Raw genomic sequence first — 19,409 nt, forward strand, 5'->3', positions numbered from 1 at the left:
GGCCAGACTAATACACCGGGATTCATTCTTAGTGGTGATCACATCCAAGGAGGGCTCCAAACAACGAGGTAGGGCTCAACATTGCTACTAGGCACGTTAGGGGCTGCGCCTCGTGATGACCATGCCGCCGCAGGAAGTAGGTGCTGAATCGATAAGCCCGCAGGCGTATTTAAACACCCGCGTTCCTCACATCAACCAAAGTTTCTGCACCACGTATTGCCTGTCTCAGTATACAACTGCACCTCCTCTTGCATAGATCGTCATACGTTAATTACTGAGCTACAACAATGGCGAACCCAAACAGAGAAATCCGGATTGCGTATGTACCTTTCAGTAACTTCAGCTTCATGTATTGACACTCCTTCTAGCGTCATGGGCGCTACTGGTAGTGGTAAATCCACGGTATGGAAAACTTCTTTGTTCCGAATCATGTGTTGTTTACTCTCGCCGGACACAGTTTATCAACAAGGCTAGCGGGTCAAACCTTCCCGTTGGTCGCGGCCTCGAGAGTTGTACTAGTGAAGTACGAACTTCACGGCCGTTTGTCGTTAGCGGGCGTGTTGTGACCTTGATCGATACGCCCGGCTTTGATGATACGACCCGAAGTGATACGGACATTTTAACCATGATCGCCGCATATCTCTCTCAGACGTATGTGGTTCCAATGTAATATATTTCCTCAGGCTAAGCGTCTGCATTTCTTCAGCTATGAGCATGGCACCAGGCTAGCTGGCGTCATCTACATGCACCGCATCTCTGACTTCAGGATGGGTGGCACGTCCAAACGCAACTTCAAGATCTTCCGCGAGCTTTGCGGAGAGAGCTCACTCAAAAACGTTATTATCGTGACCAACATGTGGTCAGAAGTGAGACGTGAGGTTGGCGAGGCTAGAGAGGCCGAGCTTGCGAGTAAGGACAAATTTTTCAAGCCCGTGCTTGAGAAGGGCGCTCGGATGCTCCGTCACGATGGCACCCTCGAGTCCGCACATACCACCCTTCGTTATCTCATCAACAGCCAAGCCGCTACGCTCCGAATTCAGCAGGAGAATAGTTAACGAGCATAAGCCTATCGAGAAGACCGCTGCGGGCGCTGAGATCAGGCGCGCCCTCGACGAGCAAGCGGATCACCACAAAGAAGAGATCCGTAGTCTCAGAGCAGAGATGGAAGCTGCTATGCGCGCCAAAGACGAGGAGACTCGGGCCGAGCTTCAGGAAGAGCTCGAGAAGAAGCAGGAGGAATGCTTGCGCATCGAGCAAAACTCTCAGCGCATGGCTGCCGAGTTCGCTGCCGAGCGCGCACGCCTAGAGGCTCTAATTCTGAAAATGGAAGCCGAGCAGCAGAAGCAACTCGAGACGCTGGAGGGCCTTCAAGGCGAGGTCGCCAAAGTCCTGACTGAAAAAGAGCAGCAGGAAGCTCTGCATGCTCAGAGGAAGAGGGAAATTCTGGCTGCCAAGCAGGCGGAGGAGAAACGGCACGCTCGCGAGATAGAAGAAGAACGCAAAGAAAGAGTGCTGGCGGAAGAAAGTCACCAGAAGCACCTCCAAAGTCTTCTGGACGACATGGAGAAGACACGCACCGCAAAAGAGATTGCCGATATTGCTCATGCCGAAGAAGTCAAGCGAGAACGGGACAGACTGGCAGCACTAGAAGCTGAGCAGCAGCGGCAGAAGTCTGCCATAGAAGCCGCAGAAAGGGAACGTGCTCTGGAGGAAGCGGAACGGATACGTTTGCAAGAAGAATTTGCGCAGAAAGAGAAAGAATTGGAGGAAGTCAAGACATCTCATGCGGAAAAAGAGGCCGAGAGTGTCGCAGCGAAGCAGGCGGTCGAAAATGCCCGAATTCATCTCCTTGAACATCAAGAGCTAGCACGACAACGCGAAGAAAAGCTTGCTCAATTGCAACGGGAGATGGAAGAGGCGCACATTGCCCGAGAGCGCGAAGCTGCGTTGGCTAGGCAGGCGGAAGAAGATGCACGCGTACGACTGCTTGCCGAGAAACATGAAGCCAAACTTCGGGAGGAAGAAGCTCACAGGAAACAGCTCGAAGATGAGTTCCTGTGTGCTCGGCGAGAGATGGAGGAGGCTGCCAAAGCCGAAGAGACACGCAAACAGGAAGAGGCCGCCGCCGCCGCCAAGAAAGTTGAAGAAGAAACTCAGTCGCGTCTCATAGAGCTACAAAAATTGGCCAAGCATCGCGAGGAGGAACAACGGAAGGCAGCGGAGCAAGAAGTCGCACGAGCACGCAAAGAACTGGAGGAGGCTCATGCAAAGTTGGAACGCGAAGCCGCTGCTGCTAAGAAGGCGCAAGAATTAGAGCGTGTCAGACTTCTTGAAGAACAGAAGAAACGAGAAGAGGAGCACCGAAGGCAGGCGGAGGAAGAACTTGCTCGACTGAGACAGTTGGTTACAGAATCGGAGGAGCAGAGCGCAATTTTGGCAGAACAAGCCCGTCAAAAAGAAGTAACAGAAAAGAAGAAGAGTCAGCAGCTCGAGGAAGAACTGGCGAAAGCGCGCGAGCGGGCTCAGGAAGCGAAGCTAGACTACGAACGAAGATTGACTGACATCGAGGAACAAAGTTCGCTCGAACGTAGCTTGCCCCTGCCAGGCGTTCTGTTGCCGAATCTACCATTTGTGGTATGGAAGGCAGCCATGACGTGGTGGGGAACGACGAAGATGAGGAAGTGAGCCTCGATTATGTAGCCCTGCGTTCCGCGAGAATTGACCAGCGTTAGTCCTTAACCTATTGAACCGATCATCATGCACGACAGAGTACTAGATTATTCCCTTACCTCGTTACAGTACTTATTTACCTTGTAGTACTGGAATGAATGATCTGCAGACGACCAACCTCAGCGCACACTGCGCTGTGGCATGTGACACGTGTTGCCACTGTGTTGAACCAAGTTGTTCATGATTGCCAGGGGTCCAGGCAATCAGGACCCGGCGGGTAAACGATTGTTTCGGGGAGAACACATCGACATCGGCTCTCGACGCCGGCTCGTAGTCCGCGGGCTGCCAGTCAGCTGGTGCGTGAAGCTTTCACTGCCAAGAGTCCGTGTCCGTGTCGAGGCTTCGACAAGCTCGATCCGCCGGACGAAGACTCTTTCTTGATCATGGTAGCAATGCAATGGGAGAACGTTGAACCCGCCACTGCAAATACTTGTATTACTAATTATTATTATGATTATGTCCAGAATTGATCTGCAAGAGAACACTCTCTTGCCATCTCAAGCTGCTCGTCAGTGTGGCAAACTAGCATCCTCTTCCTCCCGTCATTCCTCCCGATATCCACAATGATCCCTTCGTCATCATTCACTCGACTGTTCTTTGTCTCGTCGATTACCGTGAACCCGAGGCACGCGACAGCTTCTCCGACAGCACATCTCAACTGGGCACTTCGTTCTCCCACGCCTCCCGCAAAAACCAGAGCATCAACGTCTCCGTGGAGAGCCAGATGATATGCCCCGGCAAAATGGAGTATGCGATCTAACATGATGCGGAATGCAAGCGTATTCGGGTCTGCGGTGCGAGATATAGGATCAGAATGTATACTTGTATTCGCCTTCTCCGTGATCTCCTTGAAGTCGGCTGTACCGGTGAGTCCCTTCCAACCTGATTTCAAGTTAAGGATCTCCTCAGCCTGCCAAGAATGAGCGCTTGAGCTTCTATTTCACAAACGAAAGAAAATATTCGAACTTCTGTCACTTTGGCTTCCTCTGGAATACTAGGGTCCTGGCTCATACGCGCCGGAGACCCACTGCTGTAATGGAAAATTAGGCTCGCGTCTATGTCACCAGCGCGCGTAGCTCCAGGTAGTCCACTGAGTGGAGTCAACCCCATACTTGTATCGATGGACTGGCCATTGCGGATGGCGCACATGGAAGCCCCCGAACCGATATGAAGAGCGATTATGTTTAGAGTATTCGGAGCCTTAGGAGGTCAGAATGTCACAATCAAACATCAAGATACCAGATACCTTGTTAAGATGCGCAGCCACCGCTCGCAACATGAACGCGTCTAGGAAGGTACAGCGTCAGCAACATTTTAGCGAGGACAGATGAGTGCATACAGCTTAAACCATGGAAACCGTATTTCCTCAACCCCCTCTCGTGCGCTACTTGCTGATTGATCGCATAGGTAGCTACATGAGCCGGAATATCTTTGTGGAATGCACTGTCAAAAAATGCTATAGATTTCGCGTGCGGAAGGACGCCAACGGCTAACTTGATGACAGCAAGAGCGGATCCATTGTGTCTACAAGCTTCGTAATGCAGCACGGAATACAAGCCAGGAGAGAACGTACAGAGGAGCAAGGCCATACAGTCTTTTGATATGGTGATAGGATTCTTTGCATATCATGACAGGGCTTATGTAGTCGCCACCATGCACCACACGATGTGCAACGTGCTTAATGTCAATTAGGTCGACGCTCGCTTCTTCCTTGAGGCGATCCAAGAAGTGCGTAAATGCCGATGCATGATCATGGATAGAGTCGACTTCTTCGTTCAATGACCTGTGTTGATAGGCGATAAAACTAAGCCTAAACTTGGCTGGAGGGGCGAATATGGATGATGTGGACGAGGATAGGAGTAATACCGGATTCGCGGCATTCTCAGCAGAACGGTGGAAGAGTGAAATTTTGAGCGACGACGAACCGGCATTCACAGCCAGCACAAGCGACATGGTAGTGCTGATTGTAAGTAACTCTGCAGGTTCTCTCAGAGGGCAGTAAGTACTGAAGTACCGACGTTCAGAAATTAGAATTATAGATTGAATAAGCTGACCTACATGCACGTGACCGCATACCTACACATCCGATGGTTGCAAGATGCCGCGTATGTTTTTTTCTTCAGCTTTCAGTATCATCAGCACACCAATCTTTTTGGTCGAGCAAGTTAATTCATGTATCCTTTCCGCAGCATTCTCTAATTGCCATAACATTTACTCCACTTGCAATGTTCATTCCGGCGTGCCCGAGCTCGCACGTTCCTCAGGAACATCCATCCGTGAAAACCGAGCACTACCATTTACATCTGAAGCGCCCTATGCTGTCACCATCTCTAATCTCGACGCTAGACAGCACGATGCAGCTACTTTTGTCGTGGCATTGTGATATCACGGTTCAACGTTCAACATGTCACGGTAGATGATCAATCGGACTACTTCCATTTGATCTCTTTGATAGGTCTAGACACACATGTTGTCAAGTCGTGTCTTTTATTAATCAACCGTTTTTACTTTGCTCCCCGTGATTCCTCTTCCCCTTTTTTGCAGAATCCATTTCATTTCATCTATTTAATTTTCGGGTGCACCTTGTGCATCGCCCGAGGATCCCGCGTCCACGACTTGGAGCGTTATTCGGACACAGATACCGGAGAATTCTTCGGATAGATTCTTCCCCCTCTACTACCGTTGACTATGTCATGTATGGACCAGAGTTGCGCTCTTTTTGCCAAATTGCGAATAACTCTGACGACACAACGAATTTTCATACCGGAACTTATGCGTGCGGTTCTAAAGGTCACCGGTCATGCGGTATCATGGCTCCAAGCTCTCATTGGAATATCAATTGTAAGCACCGACTGCCAATGGGGTTTTTGCGAAAGTTCAATCTGACGGACTGAGTTTAGCATAGTGCGTTACACAGCAATGCTACAATAGTAGTACTAGAGCTCACTCAGCGATGCCTGAGGGATTATACAGCTTTCCAAAGTTTCGGCAACTTTAGGTTGATTCATGACTCGGATCTTTATTGCTTACAGGTGTTGCCGCCGGTCGACCGCTGAGCCGAGAACGGCTCCTCGAGGTTTAATCAAATAATATTTGTCTGCTTTACATACTGACATCGAATCATGTTCTTACGTTCAGGTTGAAATTCGGTGTCCAACGTTTGTCCGAGGCTCCGCATCGACTATTGGCAACTTCTGTCGACTTCTGGCCGCTCAAGCATCACCATCCCTCAAGCGGATGCATTGGGATGCTCCGGACGTTTCGGCCGGTATTCAAACTAGTCAGGGCCTTTGACTCGCAATTCACTGAGAAAACTATATCCTTTTGCAGTCTTTGAATGCTGCACCTGATTTCCCCTCCGTTGCTTCTCCGAGGAACAACATTGCTATACACTTCTCCCGGTGCCGTGAAACCAGATTTGCTTCTCAGATCTGGCTCTACTGGCCAAGTCGCTGCGGGTCCAAATGTCTTCAAAAGTTACCGCAGTACGCGGGAGTGATCGCTATCTCTTGCCAAGCGATAACACAAAATTAGCTCCATCACCGATAGCCTTTTTTTGTGAAGTCGCCAACTCACGATCTAGCAAGATTGAATGAAACACATATAACTCGGTGCTTGACAATATTGTCTTATTGGCCATTGGTGGATATCTCGAAGCTCCCGTGTCACGGTGTTTCCAGTTATTTTTATTTTGATGGATGATCTACTGATTTGTGAGGGATTCTGAATTTCTGAGATGCGGAGATAGAAATAAATATTCTGGCTCGGTGCTTCCTCATCCGGTGCTATGATTTTTATATTGGGACACTGAAATGTGGCCGGAGGACCTGATCCAGTGATCAATGACGCCAGGTGATTCAGACGCGCCCTGAACATCCATCAGCTGACAGATTCCCGCTACAAATTTGAAGATGATGATGACCACGATCGGCTCCCGAAAAAAATACAATACAATCACAGTGAATACAAGAGGACTAGTCACTGCACATATACATCCGTGATAACGAGATTAGATGGATGCATGAATGATCAATAACTAAGCGCTGTAAGATAACCATCGCGTCTGTGCAACTCTCAGGCCGTTCAAGCAGTTAGATTCCGTGGAGATAAGACAACCTGCAGGCCCCCCTTCATGGCAACAAAGAAATCCTTCAAGTCCCGTTCCCAGGACTCTGGGTCGTATCCCGGAGCAAAGCTAAAGTTTAGTCGGTGCATCATCGCACAAACTGCCATACGTAATTCTTGATATGCGAGCTGTTTTCCAACGCAATGCATGGGACCGAAGGAGAACGGAACAAAAGCCTTGGTGTCATGAACGATCGGGAATTTATCAAGGCCCTTTGAATCAAATGATGGGAGCGCCGCGCGCTCTTCAGGTTTGAGCCACCGCTCCGGCCAGAACGTGTCAGGTGACGGGGAGAAGCAGCGAGGATCGCGATGAAGGGAATAAGTATGAACGAATGCATTGGTGCCTTCGGGTACGAAGCTGCGGCAAGCGCATGTTAGATTCGCTAGAGTTGGTATATAAATAATGCACTTACTAAGGGCCAACAAACTTGTCGTCACCGCCTCTCGGGACGCCACGCTGACTTCCACTGAGAACGGGTGGGAAGAGCCGTAGAGTTTCGTTACTGAAACCAGTGTCAGATGTCAGTGTATCCGTAAAAAAAGATTGAATACGTGCATTACGGCATTGAGGTAACTCATATGAGGGTGATGAATCGTAGAAAGTACATCTTCGCCAGGAGGGAAAAATTTGTCGACTTCGGCTTGGAGCCGGTAGTACGCTTGAGGATTTCTCAGAAGTGACAGAAACAGAGAGCTTAGGGTGGTTGCTGTAGTATCAGACCCGGCTACTATAGCAAGGACACCATCAGACGCCACTTCCGCAAAAGTTGGAGGTGACGTATGACGCTCAAGACCCGCCTCGTCAATCTAAGGACTGTCAACAAAAATACAAACGAGAAAAATAATTGAAACAATTACCAGGTAGTGAAAGAGGTCTTTAGACAGAGAACCCGCGGACCGCCTGAGCATAGCGCGTGCTTGACAGAACGTTCTAAATTTCTTGAGGCCTTCCCCGATTCCTGGCAAGCTAGCGTAGTACTTGCCGAGCCATGGCACGTGAGACAGAACTAGAGCAGTTCTAGAGTGCGATATAATTTTAGTTTTTCTTTCTTTATGGTATTATTGTACTCACGGAAGGCCACTTTCCAGCAGATGCCAAGTATTGTCCTTATCACCGTCACGCAACATCTCTGAACCTCCGCCAAATCTTGGGAAATCGTTTAGTTTGATGAGAAACATTCAAATAACATGCGGACTCACGCCATGTCACTCATGAAATCAAACCTACGTCGTCTAAGTCAGGAACCAGAAAGTAGACAAGTGGGGAGGCGCACGTGAAATGACTTATGAGCTCAGCGAGGTTGAAGGGTTGTGTCTGTTGCTCGAGGACTGTTACGAATTGTTGAACTCGCTTGCCAAGAATCTCGTCGTAGCCTTTAAGTGCAGCGACGCTGAAAGCCCTATGCCAAGGCTTTCTGCGTCGCGCGTGCTCTACGGGATCCCTCACCGAAATGACTGTTCTCGTGGATGATTGCTCAGCCATGCGCCCATCCCAGTCTGCGTATCTAAATTAGGACCGGGCGCCACATATCAGAGCGCAGTAGATGACTGACGAGGTCCTTTGGGAAACCCATTACTACCCATCAACGGAACAACAGCATTGACGTCTCGTATTGATAACTCATTAGGGCCTAGATGAAGAAAAAAGAAGGTCAGATTCAGATGATGAGTATTGAGTGAAGAGGTTATTCACCGATTCTGACGACGTCGCCATAGGTTTGGTGCAGTTTTGAGTAGTAAATGTGCTGCTTTCCATTACGAGAGACCCATACCATCCAGAACTTTGAGATGCGACATGGGATGGGGCCAGGGTATCTGGCAAGTGGATGCCAGGGGGATAGACGGTATACGATCACGGAAAGGAGAACAGTAGAGAAATACAAAAGGTAAACCGAACCGAATGCGCGGGTAAAGGTTGATGAGTTGGGCAAAAACAAGGTGGAAAGGATGGCAGGAACTACAATGAGCAAGCCTAGGTGGGAGAGCGGACTAGTGGGCTCGTGACGTTTGAATATAAAATGACAAAGCTATGAAGAATCAGGGTCAAAAAGTGATATGATAATACACGGCATATATTGGTCACTCACGAGGCCTGCGGCCACCACGACAAGAAAGCCACCTTGCAGGGATAGCGGAGAGATGTTTTGGTGGATTGAGTATGTGGGCATTGGGACACATATTGCAAAGCCGATACGAAAGCTGTATTTAAGAGGGAGGCGAAATATCGGAAGTCGGAATCAAAAAGAAGAATTCGACATAGCACATATTGGCCAAGGCCAGATGAGTCGCAGAGAGTAGGGATCTAAAGAGAGATGGCGGCATGACGGATGGAAATAGATAACAATCATCCGGCTGTGGCCTCACAAGGAGCGGGTGGGTGGGAGTTGGTTACTTGGACAATCAAATGAATATGGAGTAAGTTAGCCTGTACGACAAGTTGTACGGGGCAAAACTCGGTTAGTTCAACAGTATTAGGCAAGCAAAGCCGCGGTGACGGAAAGCGACAAGTGCCGAGAAGGATGTAAAACTCACCTGAGTGATGTCCGTGGACTTAAGTTAATGTGCAGGGTTTCCAGGTCCTCGCGTGCCTGTACCCACTTTTCCTGCTAGGTTGGCACTTCCGGGGGATCGGCATAAAGCTGTGAGCTCATTTCTGGTCTGAAAATGATCTCCTGGTTGCAGTTCCATGTCTTTCAATACTGAACAGTAATACCTTTTTAGGTCGAGTACGGAATATGCCGAAACTCATGTACTAACAGGCGGGGATGAAACAGTACAACCCAAAATAATGTTTATAATATAGGACCGGACCAGGCCGCCGCCCACTTTGACCGAACAGCGCCAAATCGTGAGCGCTTATACATCATGAAAACATTTTGTATCGGCCCCGACCTCAACCCTCGTGCGGGGGAGGGGAGAGGGCTTGGAGTGACCCTGCATCACCATGTATGGTATTGATCGGATACCAATACCATTTCGGCTTATTAACGAGGATACAGTCAGAATGGGAAGCCTGACATTGAAAAAAAAAACACGTTTCGCCCCAGATAGCCCAAATGGACTGACCACGGTTCTGTGCCCTGATCCCCCTGGATCAACACAAGCTCCGGAGTGCCACTATTACAAAACTAGGGTCCCATTACTGCACCAGAAATGCATCATCACGATGTCCAAGATTAAGAATAGACGCTCGATGTAACTTGGTAAGCCTTTCCGTACAGAAGAAACGTCTACTGACCAAAATTGACGGGAAGATGAATCCCTCGAGCACCCTGACAGATCACCATGCGGAATGCGGCGACAGGCACATTATAGCATCGTGATTACTGGTCGAGGTCCATCTGGTAAGTGATAAGTCGGATCAATGAACTCTACGAAGCGCTTACTAGCGGCAATGAACGGTCAATGAAAGGCCATGAAGGATGATCGCTCCACATCACACCATTCCATTGGAAACAGGGTTCAAATTTCATCTCATCTCCTAGATCGTCGCGACGCCGCCGCCTTCAACATCATGTGGTGCTGGTCTAGTGGGGTATCCTGAATGCATCGTGGGCCAATCTACTTGGTTGGATTGACAGAGGAATAACGCCGCGCAAAGCGCAGAGAAGAGCCTGCAGTGATTCAGACACGGGATTGTTTTTAGCAAACGGTGACCAAAGAATTTCCAACGGCGTCGGGATGTACCACATAGCTCTCCGAGGAGCCAAAGTCATGATACGCGGACAAATCTCGTAACTGAGGCTCCATGACAATGAAATGTATCCTTTAGAGGAGTGTCAGGTATTTGGAGACTAGCCGCATTTCCATTTTCAGGGGGGTAAATGCGGTCGCAACAATGGGGTGAACTCAATGTGACGCCGGAAAAAAGTTTCGTGTCGCGATGAGGATTTAAGTCTGAATGGTCGGGGCCGCGGAGTACCCTGGAAAAGCTACATTGGATGTTGATATGATATAGTAAACATTCAACGATCAAAACAGTTGTTGGTGGACGCACTGTATGTCAAAACCTAAATATACGTCTTTGATGGAGGCTGCAATCTGTGCGACTAAATTCCCTTCGTGCGTGCCAAGCATGATTCAACGAATTTTATGATATCCGAAGGTGAGATTGTGGAACGTGTTACATGTTGCTGATTGTTACCGTCTGGCCAAAGGGACCACGAACCCTAAAGCAGCGGGTATAGTGAAGCGAGGATCGTTGCCCGTTAGGGAAAGGCCAGGGTACGATGAGCTAGCCAGGTTCAAATCGGGCATGACCTGAATGGCAAAAGATTACAGCTTCCCCGACAGCATCATGATGCATTTCTCAAGAAGAAAAAAAAGACAATTCTTCAGAGACGTAATCACATGTCTCAACCGGGAAATGGTGCAGAGTTAAGCCGCTCGATTTGACCGCCAAATACCCAGGGGAAATGAGCGATGTCTTCGGACGTTGTGCCTACTGTATCATGGTGGCCGATCCAGAAGCCAGTTCAAGTTTGTTCGGTCACCGCATGACTGAGTCCGAGCAATGCTATTGACAGGCGTCAGTCCCTATGTTGTTTCTATTAATGAAGTATACGACTTTACACGATGTTGCGCCAACTGCATTCCACGCCAACCTGCGTCGATGGTGCGGAGGCCGCTGCACACTCCCTGGAAGGTGAGTAAAACACGAAATGAAGGGAAGATTGACGATGGCTAAAGGTTCAGTCAGTCCGTTCACCGCGACTGGGCAGCCAAGCAATCGTACCTTTGCGTCACTGTCAGTGCTACACCAGCGAATGTCTGTTCATGCTCGCGACCTGTGAAAGGCTAAGCTGACATGTGGCTGCGCCGGAAGCAAATGTCCCATAGCCTGCTTTTACGTCACTAGTCACCGACTCGGAAGTTTGCTTGACGTACGTTCCTTACTGAGGCCACATCACTAGTGCAACCAGTTCAAAATGTCCAACATTCTCCGCGTCTTTTCGAAACATGCGCGCTCATTGTCGCAGTCGTCTAAAAACCGTGTTTTTGCACTAGAGCGTTCATTTCACTCGCCCTTCGTGGTGCTCAACACTTCGGCTTCAAATGTATCGCCAATATCGGCGTCACTATACGAGAAACAACATGACCACTCTCCTGAACCCCAGATCTCATCGTCTGGCACGCGCACTTATGTGGTCTCGGAGCCTGACCCTGCCAACACCCCTTATGAAGTGCCGTCAGGCGCATACTCCACTACAACCCCTTACGTCAACTTCAACACCACAGACGCCACCAACACCGAGGGGAAACATAGTGCAAACAGCGCGAACTTTCCTCACTCTTTTACAACTCGTGCTATTCCAAGAAATACAGATAGCGTTGGAAGTACCTCGGTGAGATATGGAGAGGCGCCCGGTGAGATGGGGGGTCGCAAAGGGGGAAGCCTTGATGGATGAATCTGGCACGTACAAGGGCGCCGCAGAACTTCCTGACAGAAACTCGTCCCCTGATTTGGATGTGGGCCTGCGTTGGTCCAAACTAGGCGCAGAGAATGCATGGAAAGAGCGGAAATAGGTTGTGGGGTCGTATGGAGGCGTGCGGAGGAATTTCGCCATTCTGTCTGTCAGGCGGTCGCTGTGAAAGATGACACGTATCCACTGCCTTGATTAATGTAATAAGTTTGATGCTGTACAATAGTTTCATGATTCTTGCTGTCTTGCTGTCTTTGGACGTATATATTATTTATTTCTCTTGCGGTGACATCGGGCTGCGGGATATGAATAACCTTGAGACTCTTGCAATAGTTTCCTTGAAGATAATCAAAGTCTTTTGAGTCGGGTCTCGAACGTAATGTAATATCAAAAAGCAGTCTAGAACTTGAGAATGGCTACTTGATCCTAGCCCGAATCGATAGGCCCCAGTCCAGACGTAACCATCCTCGACGATATGAAACACATATTAAACTTGATCCGCGCAAATCGAAAGCAGTCAATATTTATTATTGCCCTCGACTTGGCCTGGTAACAAAAAAACGCTCCCTGGCTAAGTAGTGAGCTAATGAATATCCTAAAGGGTTTGTAGATAATACACATGGAAATAATAAACAGGAGAATGTTGAGCGCCACCCAAGACCAGCCACAGGATCAGACGGAAACTTGATGATGACTGTGACGGAATAATTCGAAACGATCGTGAGGGGTATGATGGCGGTGTGACATGGTCGACCTGCGGAAAAAGGAAAGCAAGAAGGAATCCCGAGGAGAAGCTAGCAAGATAGATAAGTATGTACGATAGCCATGATTGATAGATCGTGCGCGTTGTCGTCAGAATTTCTGATACCTATAACCTAAGCGGGGGATGAGCCGGAAATCAGCCGAGACTATCCGAATAACTTACCAATGAAGCCGAAGTACCACGGATAGCGACCAGCGCTACACCATCCAGTGGTGTTACTATGCCCGGCAGCAAAATAGGCCAGAGAAGAAGCCCTTCCGCTTAGGATGCCTGTCATCATCCACGTCATCAGCGCCATGCCTTTGGGTCTCAAACGCAGTCATTCCACGCATCTGCCCAGCATCGCGGATCAGGGTTCCTGCAGTTGTGTCCTCTCGTGAGTTAGTCGGGTTTTTGGCAGCGTGGACCTGAGCGCCATAGAGGAACGAGTCTGAAGCGTCGTTGCGCCCAACGAGATTATTGCCATTGGTCACATTCGCAGCATGAGTAACTGGGGAGTGCCTGCCGTAACCGTTACTAGCCCGGTATCCCGACGAAGTGGGTGCTGTGGCGTAAGGGTGAGGTGCGAGTCCCGAACTCTCTCGAGGTGTCTGACTCGCACGCCTACTAACAGGTGCAATGGGCTGTACACTGACATCAGCACGAGCGCCAGGGTCTCGACTGCCGTGTCCTTCTCGTGTGCCTGGACGTCTAGTGCTGTTCTTAATATGAGCGGGAGTGGGCGCGAGGACGAGAGGAGTAGAAGGCGCTGAACCATCTGTAAGTTGTGCCCGCGGACGACGGCTGGTCTCCCGATGACGAGGAGTATGAGGTACGTTAACAGTGGCGTGGGCTTGTGCTAGTAGTGATGCAGATGTCTGGAAACATTCAGTTAGGATATGCTTCCATGATGGGAATACATTGCATACATTGCTGGCCTCCCAACCTTTGCCGTTATTAATCAACATCCAGTCAAAGATGCCGTCATCCTGCTCGCCAATATTCTTCAACACTTTGGTAAAGAGTTCTCGGAGAAAGTCGTAGTCGGGAGTTTCCTCAAACCCAAGTTTACGGACGTAGTTCATGTAGATCGCGAACTCCTCTGAATCAGTAGAAACCGATCAGCAAATCATATCGTCACTTCAGCACATCGACAAAGGAAGAGAATAGACGCCACTGGATGAACTAAAAGAGAACTTAAACTTACCGGGGAAACCCTCGCACAACTCCGCAATCGGTGTAGTCTGCTTCTTTTCACCGATCTTCTCATACTTCTGCTTGTTGGTTGCGGCCCTAAGGCCTTGCCAGGGAAGGCCGCCACGCAAGAAGTACATGAATACATGACCTAACGATTCCAAGTCATCCCGGCGTGATTGCTCACGGCCAAGATGCGTATTGATGGACATATACCGGGCAGTGCCTGAGAGGGACTTGCGCTCACGATAAGGAATGTGAACTTTCGTCTTGGGATCTCGATAGTGCTTCGCCATACCAAAATCTAGAAAAAAAAAGTCAGTATGATTGTTGACACAATCAATTGATGGATATATCCACAAGTTCGGGGACACATGGGTGTGATCGAGGGAGGAAAAGAGGAATGTGAACAACTTTCAAAAGACATACCAATGATGTGGATAGTGTTGGCAGTCTTTGTTCCAGGTACTCCGACGAGAAAATTGTCAGGCTTGATATCGCGGTAAATGAGCGACTTGTCGTGGACGGACTGGATGCGAGATATCTAAAAAAAAAAAGTGAACAACTGCAACGGGACGACGGAATGAATCGAGAGGGAGAAAATAACTAAATGACATGACAATCCCTGCCTGTTGCATGGGTACAAACTTACCATCTGCTTCGCGGACATGCATACAGTTTTAATGGTAAACTTCCGGCCACACATGTCGAAGAGGTCCTCTAAATTGGGGCCCAGAAGGTCAATTACTAGGACATTATGAAGGCCCTCCTGCCCAAAGTGGTGTACTTGTGGAACACCCACTAATGACAATGGCATATTACGATTGGGCGACGAAAATTACTGACACTAACACACACCTGTACCATTCAGTGTTCTGTATGATCGAAATTCATCCCGTAACTGAGGAGCATCGGACTTTCGAGGTTCCTGAGTAATACGTCAAAATGAAGTCATGATTAGAAGGACCTCACGGCGAACGTACAAATTTGATGGCGACAGGCTGGCTTGTAGAAAGCTTCGTGCCTGTAAAAAGGATTGGTGAGTCAAAGGAACAAATGGCAAAGAACACCGGCAACAAAAAAAAATTGCTCAAAGCCGCAAGTAAATAATTTCCGTTCGGCGGGATACGCGAAGCTTAGTTGATTAAGTCCTATTGGAACTGAGTAACCATGGCCATAGTGATCGCCCACCGGCGACCCATGGACCGAAATGCATTCTTCTGCATGACATTGACTAGTACGGGCGCTTAGAAGTCCGAGTGACTGTGGGTATTATCCATGCAACTCACGAGCCCAATAGTTCTGGAAAAGCAGAAAGACCTCAGGTGTAGGATACTCACCTTCAAATACAACACCGAATGAACCTTCGCCAATCTTCTTTCCGACACGAAAGTGGTTTCCGACGATACCATTTGAAGTGGCACTTTGAGAGTGGTGCCCTGAAGACGAGGCTATAACATGAGGGGTCGTCATCTGGATGAAAGGTCAATGATTTTGAAGGCCACCAGTCCAGAAGCGCAGTGGGAAGGTAAAGGATGGACTGGTGTGCTTGTGACAAGGAGCGGATGGAATGGAGAGAAAGCACACCAACTAGGCGGACTTTGAATTTCCTTATTTGCACTCGGCCGACACGTTCTTAACTCACAGCGCCAGTGCGCCTCGGTACCCACTCAACACGTTGCCTTACTGCTTACACCGTAACGATAGACCAACTCCGAGCTTGATTTGAGCTAAAGAGCTGCTAGTACTCTGTCAAATTTGCATTGTGTTCCGAGAAGTGACACCTTGGACAATGTGTTCTTGACTAATAGTAATAAGCGAGAGCTTGATGTGATGATGCTCATCAGACAGAAGGTATCGTGCGATCCTGTATATCAGTTTCTTCTCTATCCTAGTGCTATGCGCACTCACCACAGGAATTACTGCGAGGTAAGGCTCTAGATGTGAAAGATATAATCCACTTTATCTCAGGATGTTCTTCAGCTTGCAAGGCAGCCAGTTTCCATGCTATGATTGTCCAGTGCAGCGATACATATAGTGTTTCGACCATCGATGTCAAGAGTCCGTGGGTCATCGAACATAGTAAGTTTCCTCCTACGTGTTGTTTGCCCTCACTTTGGCTACAATTGACAGACGGGACCCTGCGCGGACTACCATTAGCTTGCCATTTCCGCAATGCGGAGAGCCTTGTGAGCTTCTAGACGAACTACATATATGTACCATGGTTTCAGATGCTCCATGTGTCGTAGTGTGTCGTCAGCTTCGCAGATCGAGCTCCACCTCTTCGAACCACGTGTCGGCGCCGTGTGTCCTTTTTGAAAATTCTCCCGCGAAGCATTCAGGACTCGTACACGTTCTTTAATCTATCCGGTCTATCCTCCCGATTTCCCTCCATCCAGATACTAGGTAAGCTTTATGCCATCCCGTCATTTCTTTGACAGGACCTGTCGTTTGAAATGGTTTCTTAGTACAATCGATGACGGCGAACTCCGAGGGGATGTCAAAGTCAGTAGTGCAAATATCTCATAGATTCAGAGCCTTGCCGTCGGTACATGGGCGTTTTGCGGCATAATCCATATCCAGTGACTTCTTATCCTTGAAACCTTGATATAGCACAACGAACGTGATGACTGCCTTACGTGCCAATTTTCCAGAACTACCTAGACTTGCACACAATTGACCTTTTAAGCGTAATCAAGGGTATTAATTTTCGTGGACACGTCACATATCTTATGGCACCTACGTGTGAAGTGCGAAGTCCAAACTGGCCATATTTAAGGAGGATGCAGTAGTGCTACCGCGCATTCATGTTTTCCATGGTCGTGAAAGTGGGATACAAATATAGCCCTATCGCCAATTGTGCAGAGGTACCGAGTAATGGATATATCTATATGCCAAGCTAGCGTCATTCTCCGAGGACTACCGCTTCAGAATTTCTCGATAGGGCGCTATGAACTACAGGAGGCGAAAATCATGTCATAACTATGTCATGGTCTGATCGAAGACTCGGATACTTACATTTAATCATATATCTCTAACCATAACCAGGAGTGAGTATACAACCACTGATAGAAGATGAGCTATATCTCCGGACCATCAAATATCATCATCTGATGTGCCACAGCAACGAGTGGCCACACGCCATCAGCCCTTGCATCTTCTTCGTATGCCTCCTTTTGGCGCAACAAAAAGCTATGTGTCACCGGTCGCTTTGACGCGTGCCCATGATGGACACACCCACATATGGCGAACACTCCAACGGGGGAACCAAGCCACATAATGTCGTAGTCGATGTCTGCTGCCAATCCAGTCAACGGCAAGAGCTGCAAAGGGGGAAGGGAAAGGAGGGCTGCGGTAATGTCGAGCCGGGTACGTTTGATAGAGTCAGATGCTTAGGTACCAATGAATATGTGGGCTTGATTGAAAGGCACAATAGATGTCGGACAAAAAACTTACAAGGTAACGGGGGTTGCAAGTGGAGCAACCCAGGAGAGAAGCAATTGACTTCTCGATACGAGAAGCACGCGTTGCTAGAATATGCAGAAGCAAGACTGGCACGATCCGAATCGAACGTTTGGAAGTATCTTTGAAATCGGTCAACGGCAATACGATAAGATTAAGTCAGTTCCGGTTGTAAATCCCAGGAATATAAGTCGGAAACACACCTTTCAAGATATTCCATCGACATTTTTGACATTTTTTCCTCTTCATCGGGTACTATCATGATCGTCGGAAAGTCGTTCGGAGGCCTGGATGGAGCGGGAACATCCGCAGATGGAGGATCGGGCTTTGGGGGTGCCTGAGAGTTAGAGCCTCCCGCGGGAGAGGATAATACAGATGGCGATGCTACATTCCTCCGTGGCCGAGGTGGGATGGGGAGTTTTTGTGGGGAGGGGGATACTGTAAGAACATCATCATCATCATCGACAACAATGACCGGCTGTGGTACAGTCGATTGAGAGGGGGTTTCTGGTGTGTGGTGGAGAGAAGAATTGTGCTGTTGGGCATTTGCCTGATGTGCAAGTATGATCGTAGCAGCAAGATCAAGCTCTGCTGGTTGCAACGTGTCTGACCAAACTGGAACAGAGCTCTTCCTATGACAGGATATTCAATATCAATCACTTCACACATATATGAAACACACCAGTCAACTATGATGCCATCGTCTCTGCCAGGAATCAGAGTACAAGTCCATCCAACGCAATTTGACATACCTGATGAGCAACTTCTCCGTTTGAAGTTTCAGAGCTTCAATTTCACTTTGACACTTTTTGGCCCATATCTTTCGATGCCGCTTGTACCCAAGATATGGAGGCAAACAATTTGAGGGGAAGGGGGCAAAGCGCTTTGTCCCGGACGTGACCAACTTCCGTTGTGGAGGCGGAGGCGACGGACTTTGTTCGCGCTTCACTTGTGCATCACTGTAATGAACACCAGAAACCCTGCCCGCTGACATAGATTCATTATCATCATGACGGGGGCGCTTCAGTTTCCTGTGAGCTTCGAAAGTTGACATCTTCGATGATAGCCAGGTGGGTGTGCTATATTCTTGAACTTTATTGCTCAAGCTCCTTGCCACCGATACTTTGAATGTGAACTAGAAAGACCACGAGGGAAGCAATTACTAGAGTCCTTCAGGCTGCCCATTTGCGACGCCACTGGCAGCTGACCTAATGTAGAGCAGCGAGGCGGCATAAGATAATTATACGTCTACTGACTGCGTGGAATCGATTATGTAGATCCATAAACTAGATCTAGCAATACTCATCTGCAAAACTACTGAGATGAACGCTTAACTTGCGCACGTTACGGACATTTACGAACGCTTACGACTTCACTAGCGAACTCGTGCGATTGGTGGGGATGCCTGAACGCCAATATTACTTACTCACCAGCATCTGGCGGATAAAACATAAGGAAAGTTATCTTTCATGGATAGGCTCATATGTGATAGCAAAACTGATCGAGAGCCATCGTCTACGCAAACTACACACTAAATGTATGGTATGTAACTCTTTTTGTTCATGGAATTGTTTTTGTGCTGCCGCGGTCCGGTCCGGAATCACGGTTCGAAGGCTTTTGGTCCGGTTGAGTGCATAGTTCTGATGTCAGCCAGAACCGGACCGGAAATCACCAATTGTGTCAGAGGCCAAATTGGCTCAAAGTTTGTAAACTTAACCCTAACCCCCAGC

At 48.6% G+C, this 19,409-nt stretch overlaps 7 protein-coding genes across 7 annotated transcripts; 3 read left to right on the forward strand and 4 right to left on the reverse strand.

The window, feature by feature from the left end:
• The first annotated feature begins 185 nt into the window (after positions 1-185).
• EDB93DRAFT_1121928 (uncharacterized protein) lies at positions 186-3,119 on the forward strand. The gene is made up of 5 exons (XM_041448576.1): positions 186-319; positions 369-402; positions 458-651; positions 707-979; positions 1,044-3,119. The coding sequence occupies exons 1-5, from the start codon at positions 288-290 to the stop codon at positions 2,683-2,685; spliced, it is 2,175 nt and encodes a 724-aa protein (XP_041311627.1). The 5' UTR covers positions 186-287; the 3' UTR covers positions 2,686-3,119.
• A 13-nt stretch (positions 3,120-3,132) lies between these two features.
• On the reverse strand, positions 3,133-4,854 carry EDB93DRAFT_1121935 (Acetokinase family-domain-containing protein). The gene is made up of 6 exons (XM_041448577.1): positions 4,789-4,854; positions 4,304-4,735; positions 4,070-4,254; positions 3,977-4,017; positions 3,697-3,930; positions 3,133-3,640 (listed from the first exon to the last, which is right to left on the reverse strand). Exons 1-6 carry the CDS (start codon positions 4,812-4,814, stop codon positions 3,185-3,187), a joined length of 1,374 nt encoding a protein of 457 aa, XP_041311628.1. The 5' UTR covers positions 4,815-4,854; the 3' UTR covers positions 3,133-3,184.
• On the forward strand, positions 4,764-5,284 carry EDB93DRAFT_732274 (uncharacterized protein). The gene has a single exon (XM_041457260.1). The coding sequence runs from the start codon at positions 4,818-4,820 to the stop codon at positions 5,148-5,150; it is 333 nt and encodes a 110-aa protein (XP_041311629.1). The 5' UTR covers positions 4,764-4,817; the 3' UTR covers positions 5,151-5,284.
• Positions 5,285-6,709: 1,425 nt separating this feature from the next.
• EDB93DRAFT_732659 (cytochrome P450) lies at positions 6,710-9,385 on the reverse strand. Its single transcript, XM_041457261.1, has 10 exons — positions 8,946-9,385; positions 8,552-8,885; positions 8,412-8,489; positions 8,133-8,355; positions 8,059-8,082; positions 7,931-8,005; positions 7,717-7,876; positions 7,415-7,656; positions 7,272-7,361; positions 6,710-7,216 (listed from the first exon to the last, which is right to left on the reverse strand). Exons 1-10 carry the CDS (start codon positions 9,024-9,026, stop codon positions 6,814-6,816), a joined length of 1,710 nt encoding a protein of 569 aa, XP_041311630.1. The 5' UTR covers positions 9,027-9,385; the 3' UTR covers positions 6,710-6,813.
• Positions 9,386-11,721: 2,336 nt separating this feature from the next.
• Positions 11,722-12,578, forward strand: EDB93DRAFT_1121951 (uncharacterized protein). Its single transcript, XM_041448578.1, has one exon. The coding sequence runs from the start codon at positions 11,787-11,789 to the stop codon at positions 12,264-12,266; it is 480 nt and encodes a 159-aa protein (XP_041311631.1). The 5' UTR covers positions 11,722-11,786; the 3' UTR covers positions 12,267-12,578.
• Positions 12,579-13,262: 684 nt separating this feature from the next.
• Positions 13,263-15,690, reverse strand: EDB93DRAFT_1077875 (kinase-like domain-containing protein; the record flags this gene model as incomplete). Its single annotated transcript, XM_041445348.1, has 8 exons — positions 13,263-13,901; positions 13,953-14,125; positions 14,231-14,521; positions 14,647-14,761; positions 14,870-15,018; positions 15,076-15,145; positions 15,201-15,241; positions 15,558-15,690. 8 exons carry the CDS (start codon positions 15,688-15,690, stop codon positions 13,263-13,265), a joined length of 1,611 nt encoding a protein of 536 aa, XP_041311632.1.
• A 1,607-nt stretch (positions 15,691-17,297) lies between these two features.
• EDB93DRAFT_1246391 (uncharacterized protein) lies at positions 17,298-18,733 on the reverse strand (the record flags this gene model as incomplete). Its single annotated transcript, XM_041452437.1, has 5 exons — positions 17,298-17,608; positions 17,674-17,801; positions 17,883-18,311; positions 18,362-18,385; positions 18,432-18,733. The coding sequence occupies 5 exons, from the start codon at positions 18,731-18,733 to the stop codon at positions 17,298-17,300; spliced, it is 1,194 nt and encodes a 397-aa protein (XP_041311633.1).
• Positions 18,734-19,409: the final 676 nt, after the last annotated feature.

Source organism: Suillus bovinus, assembly GCF_016758785.1.
Source record: "Suillus bovinus strain UH-Sbo-P2 chromosome Unknown EDB93scaffold_6, whole genome shotgun sequence".
Lineage (NCBI taxonomy): Eukaryota > Fungi > Basidiomycota > Agaricomycetes > Boletales > Suillaceae > Suillus > Suillus bovinus.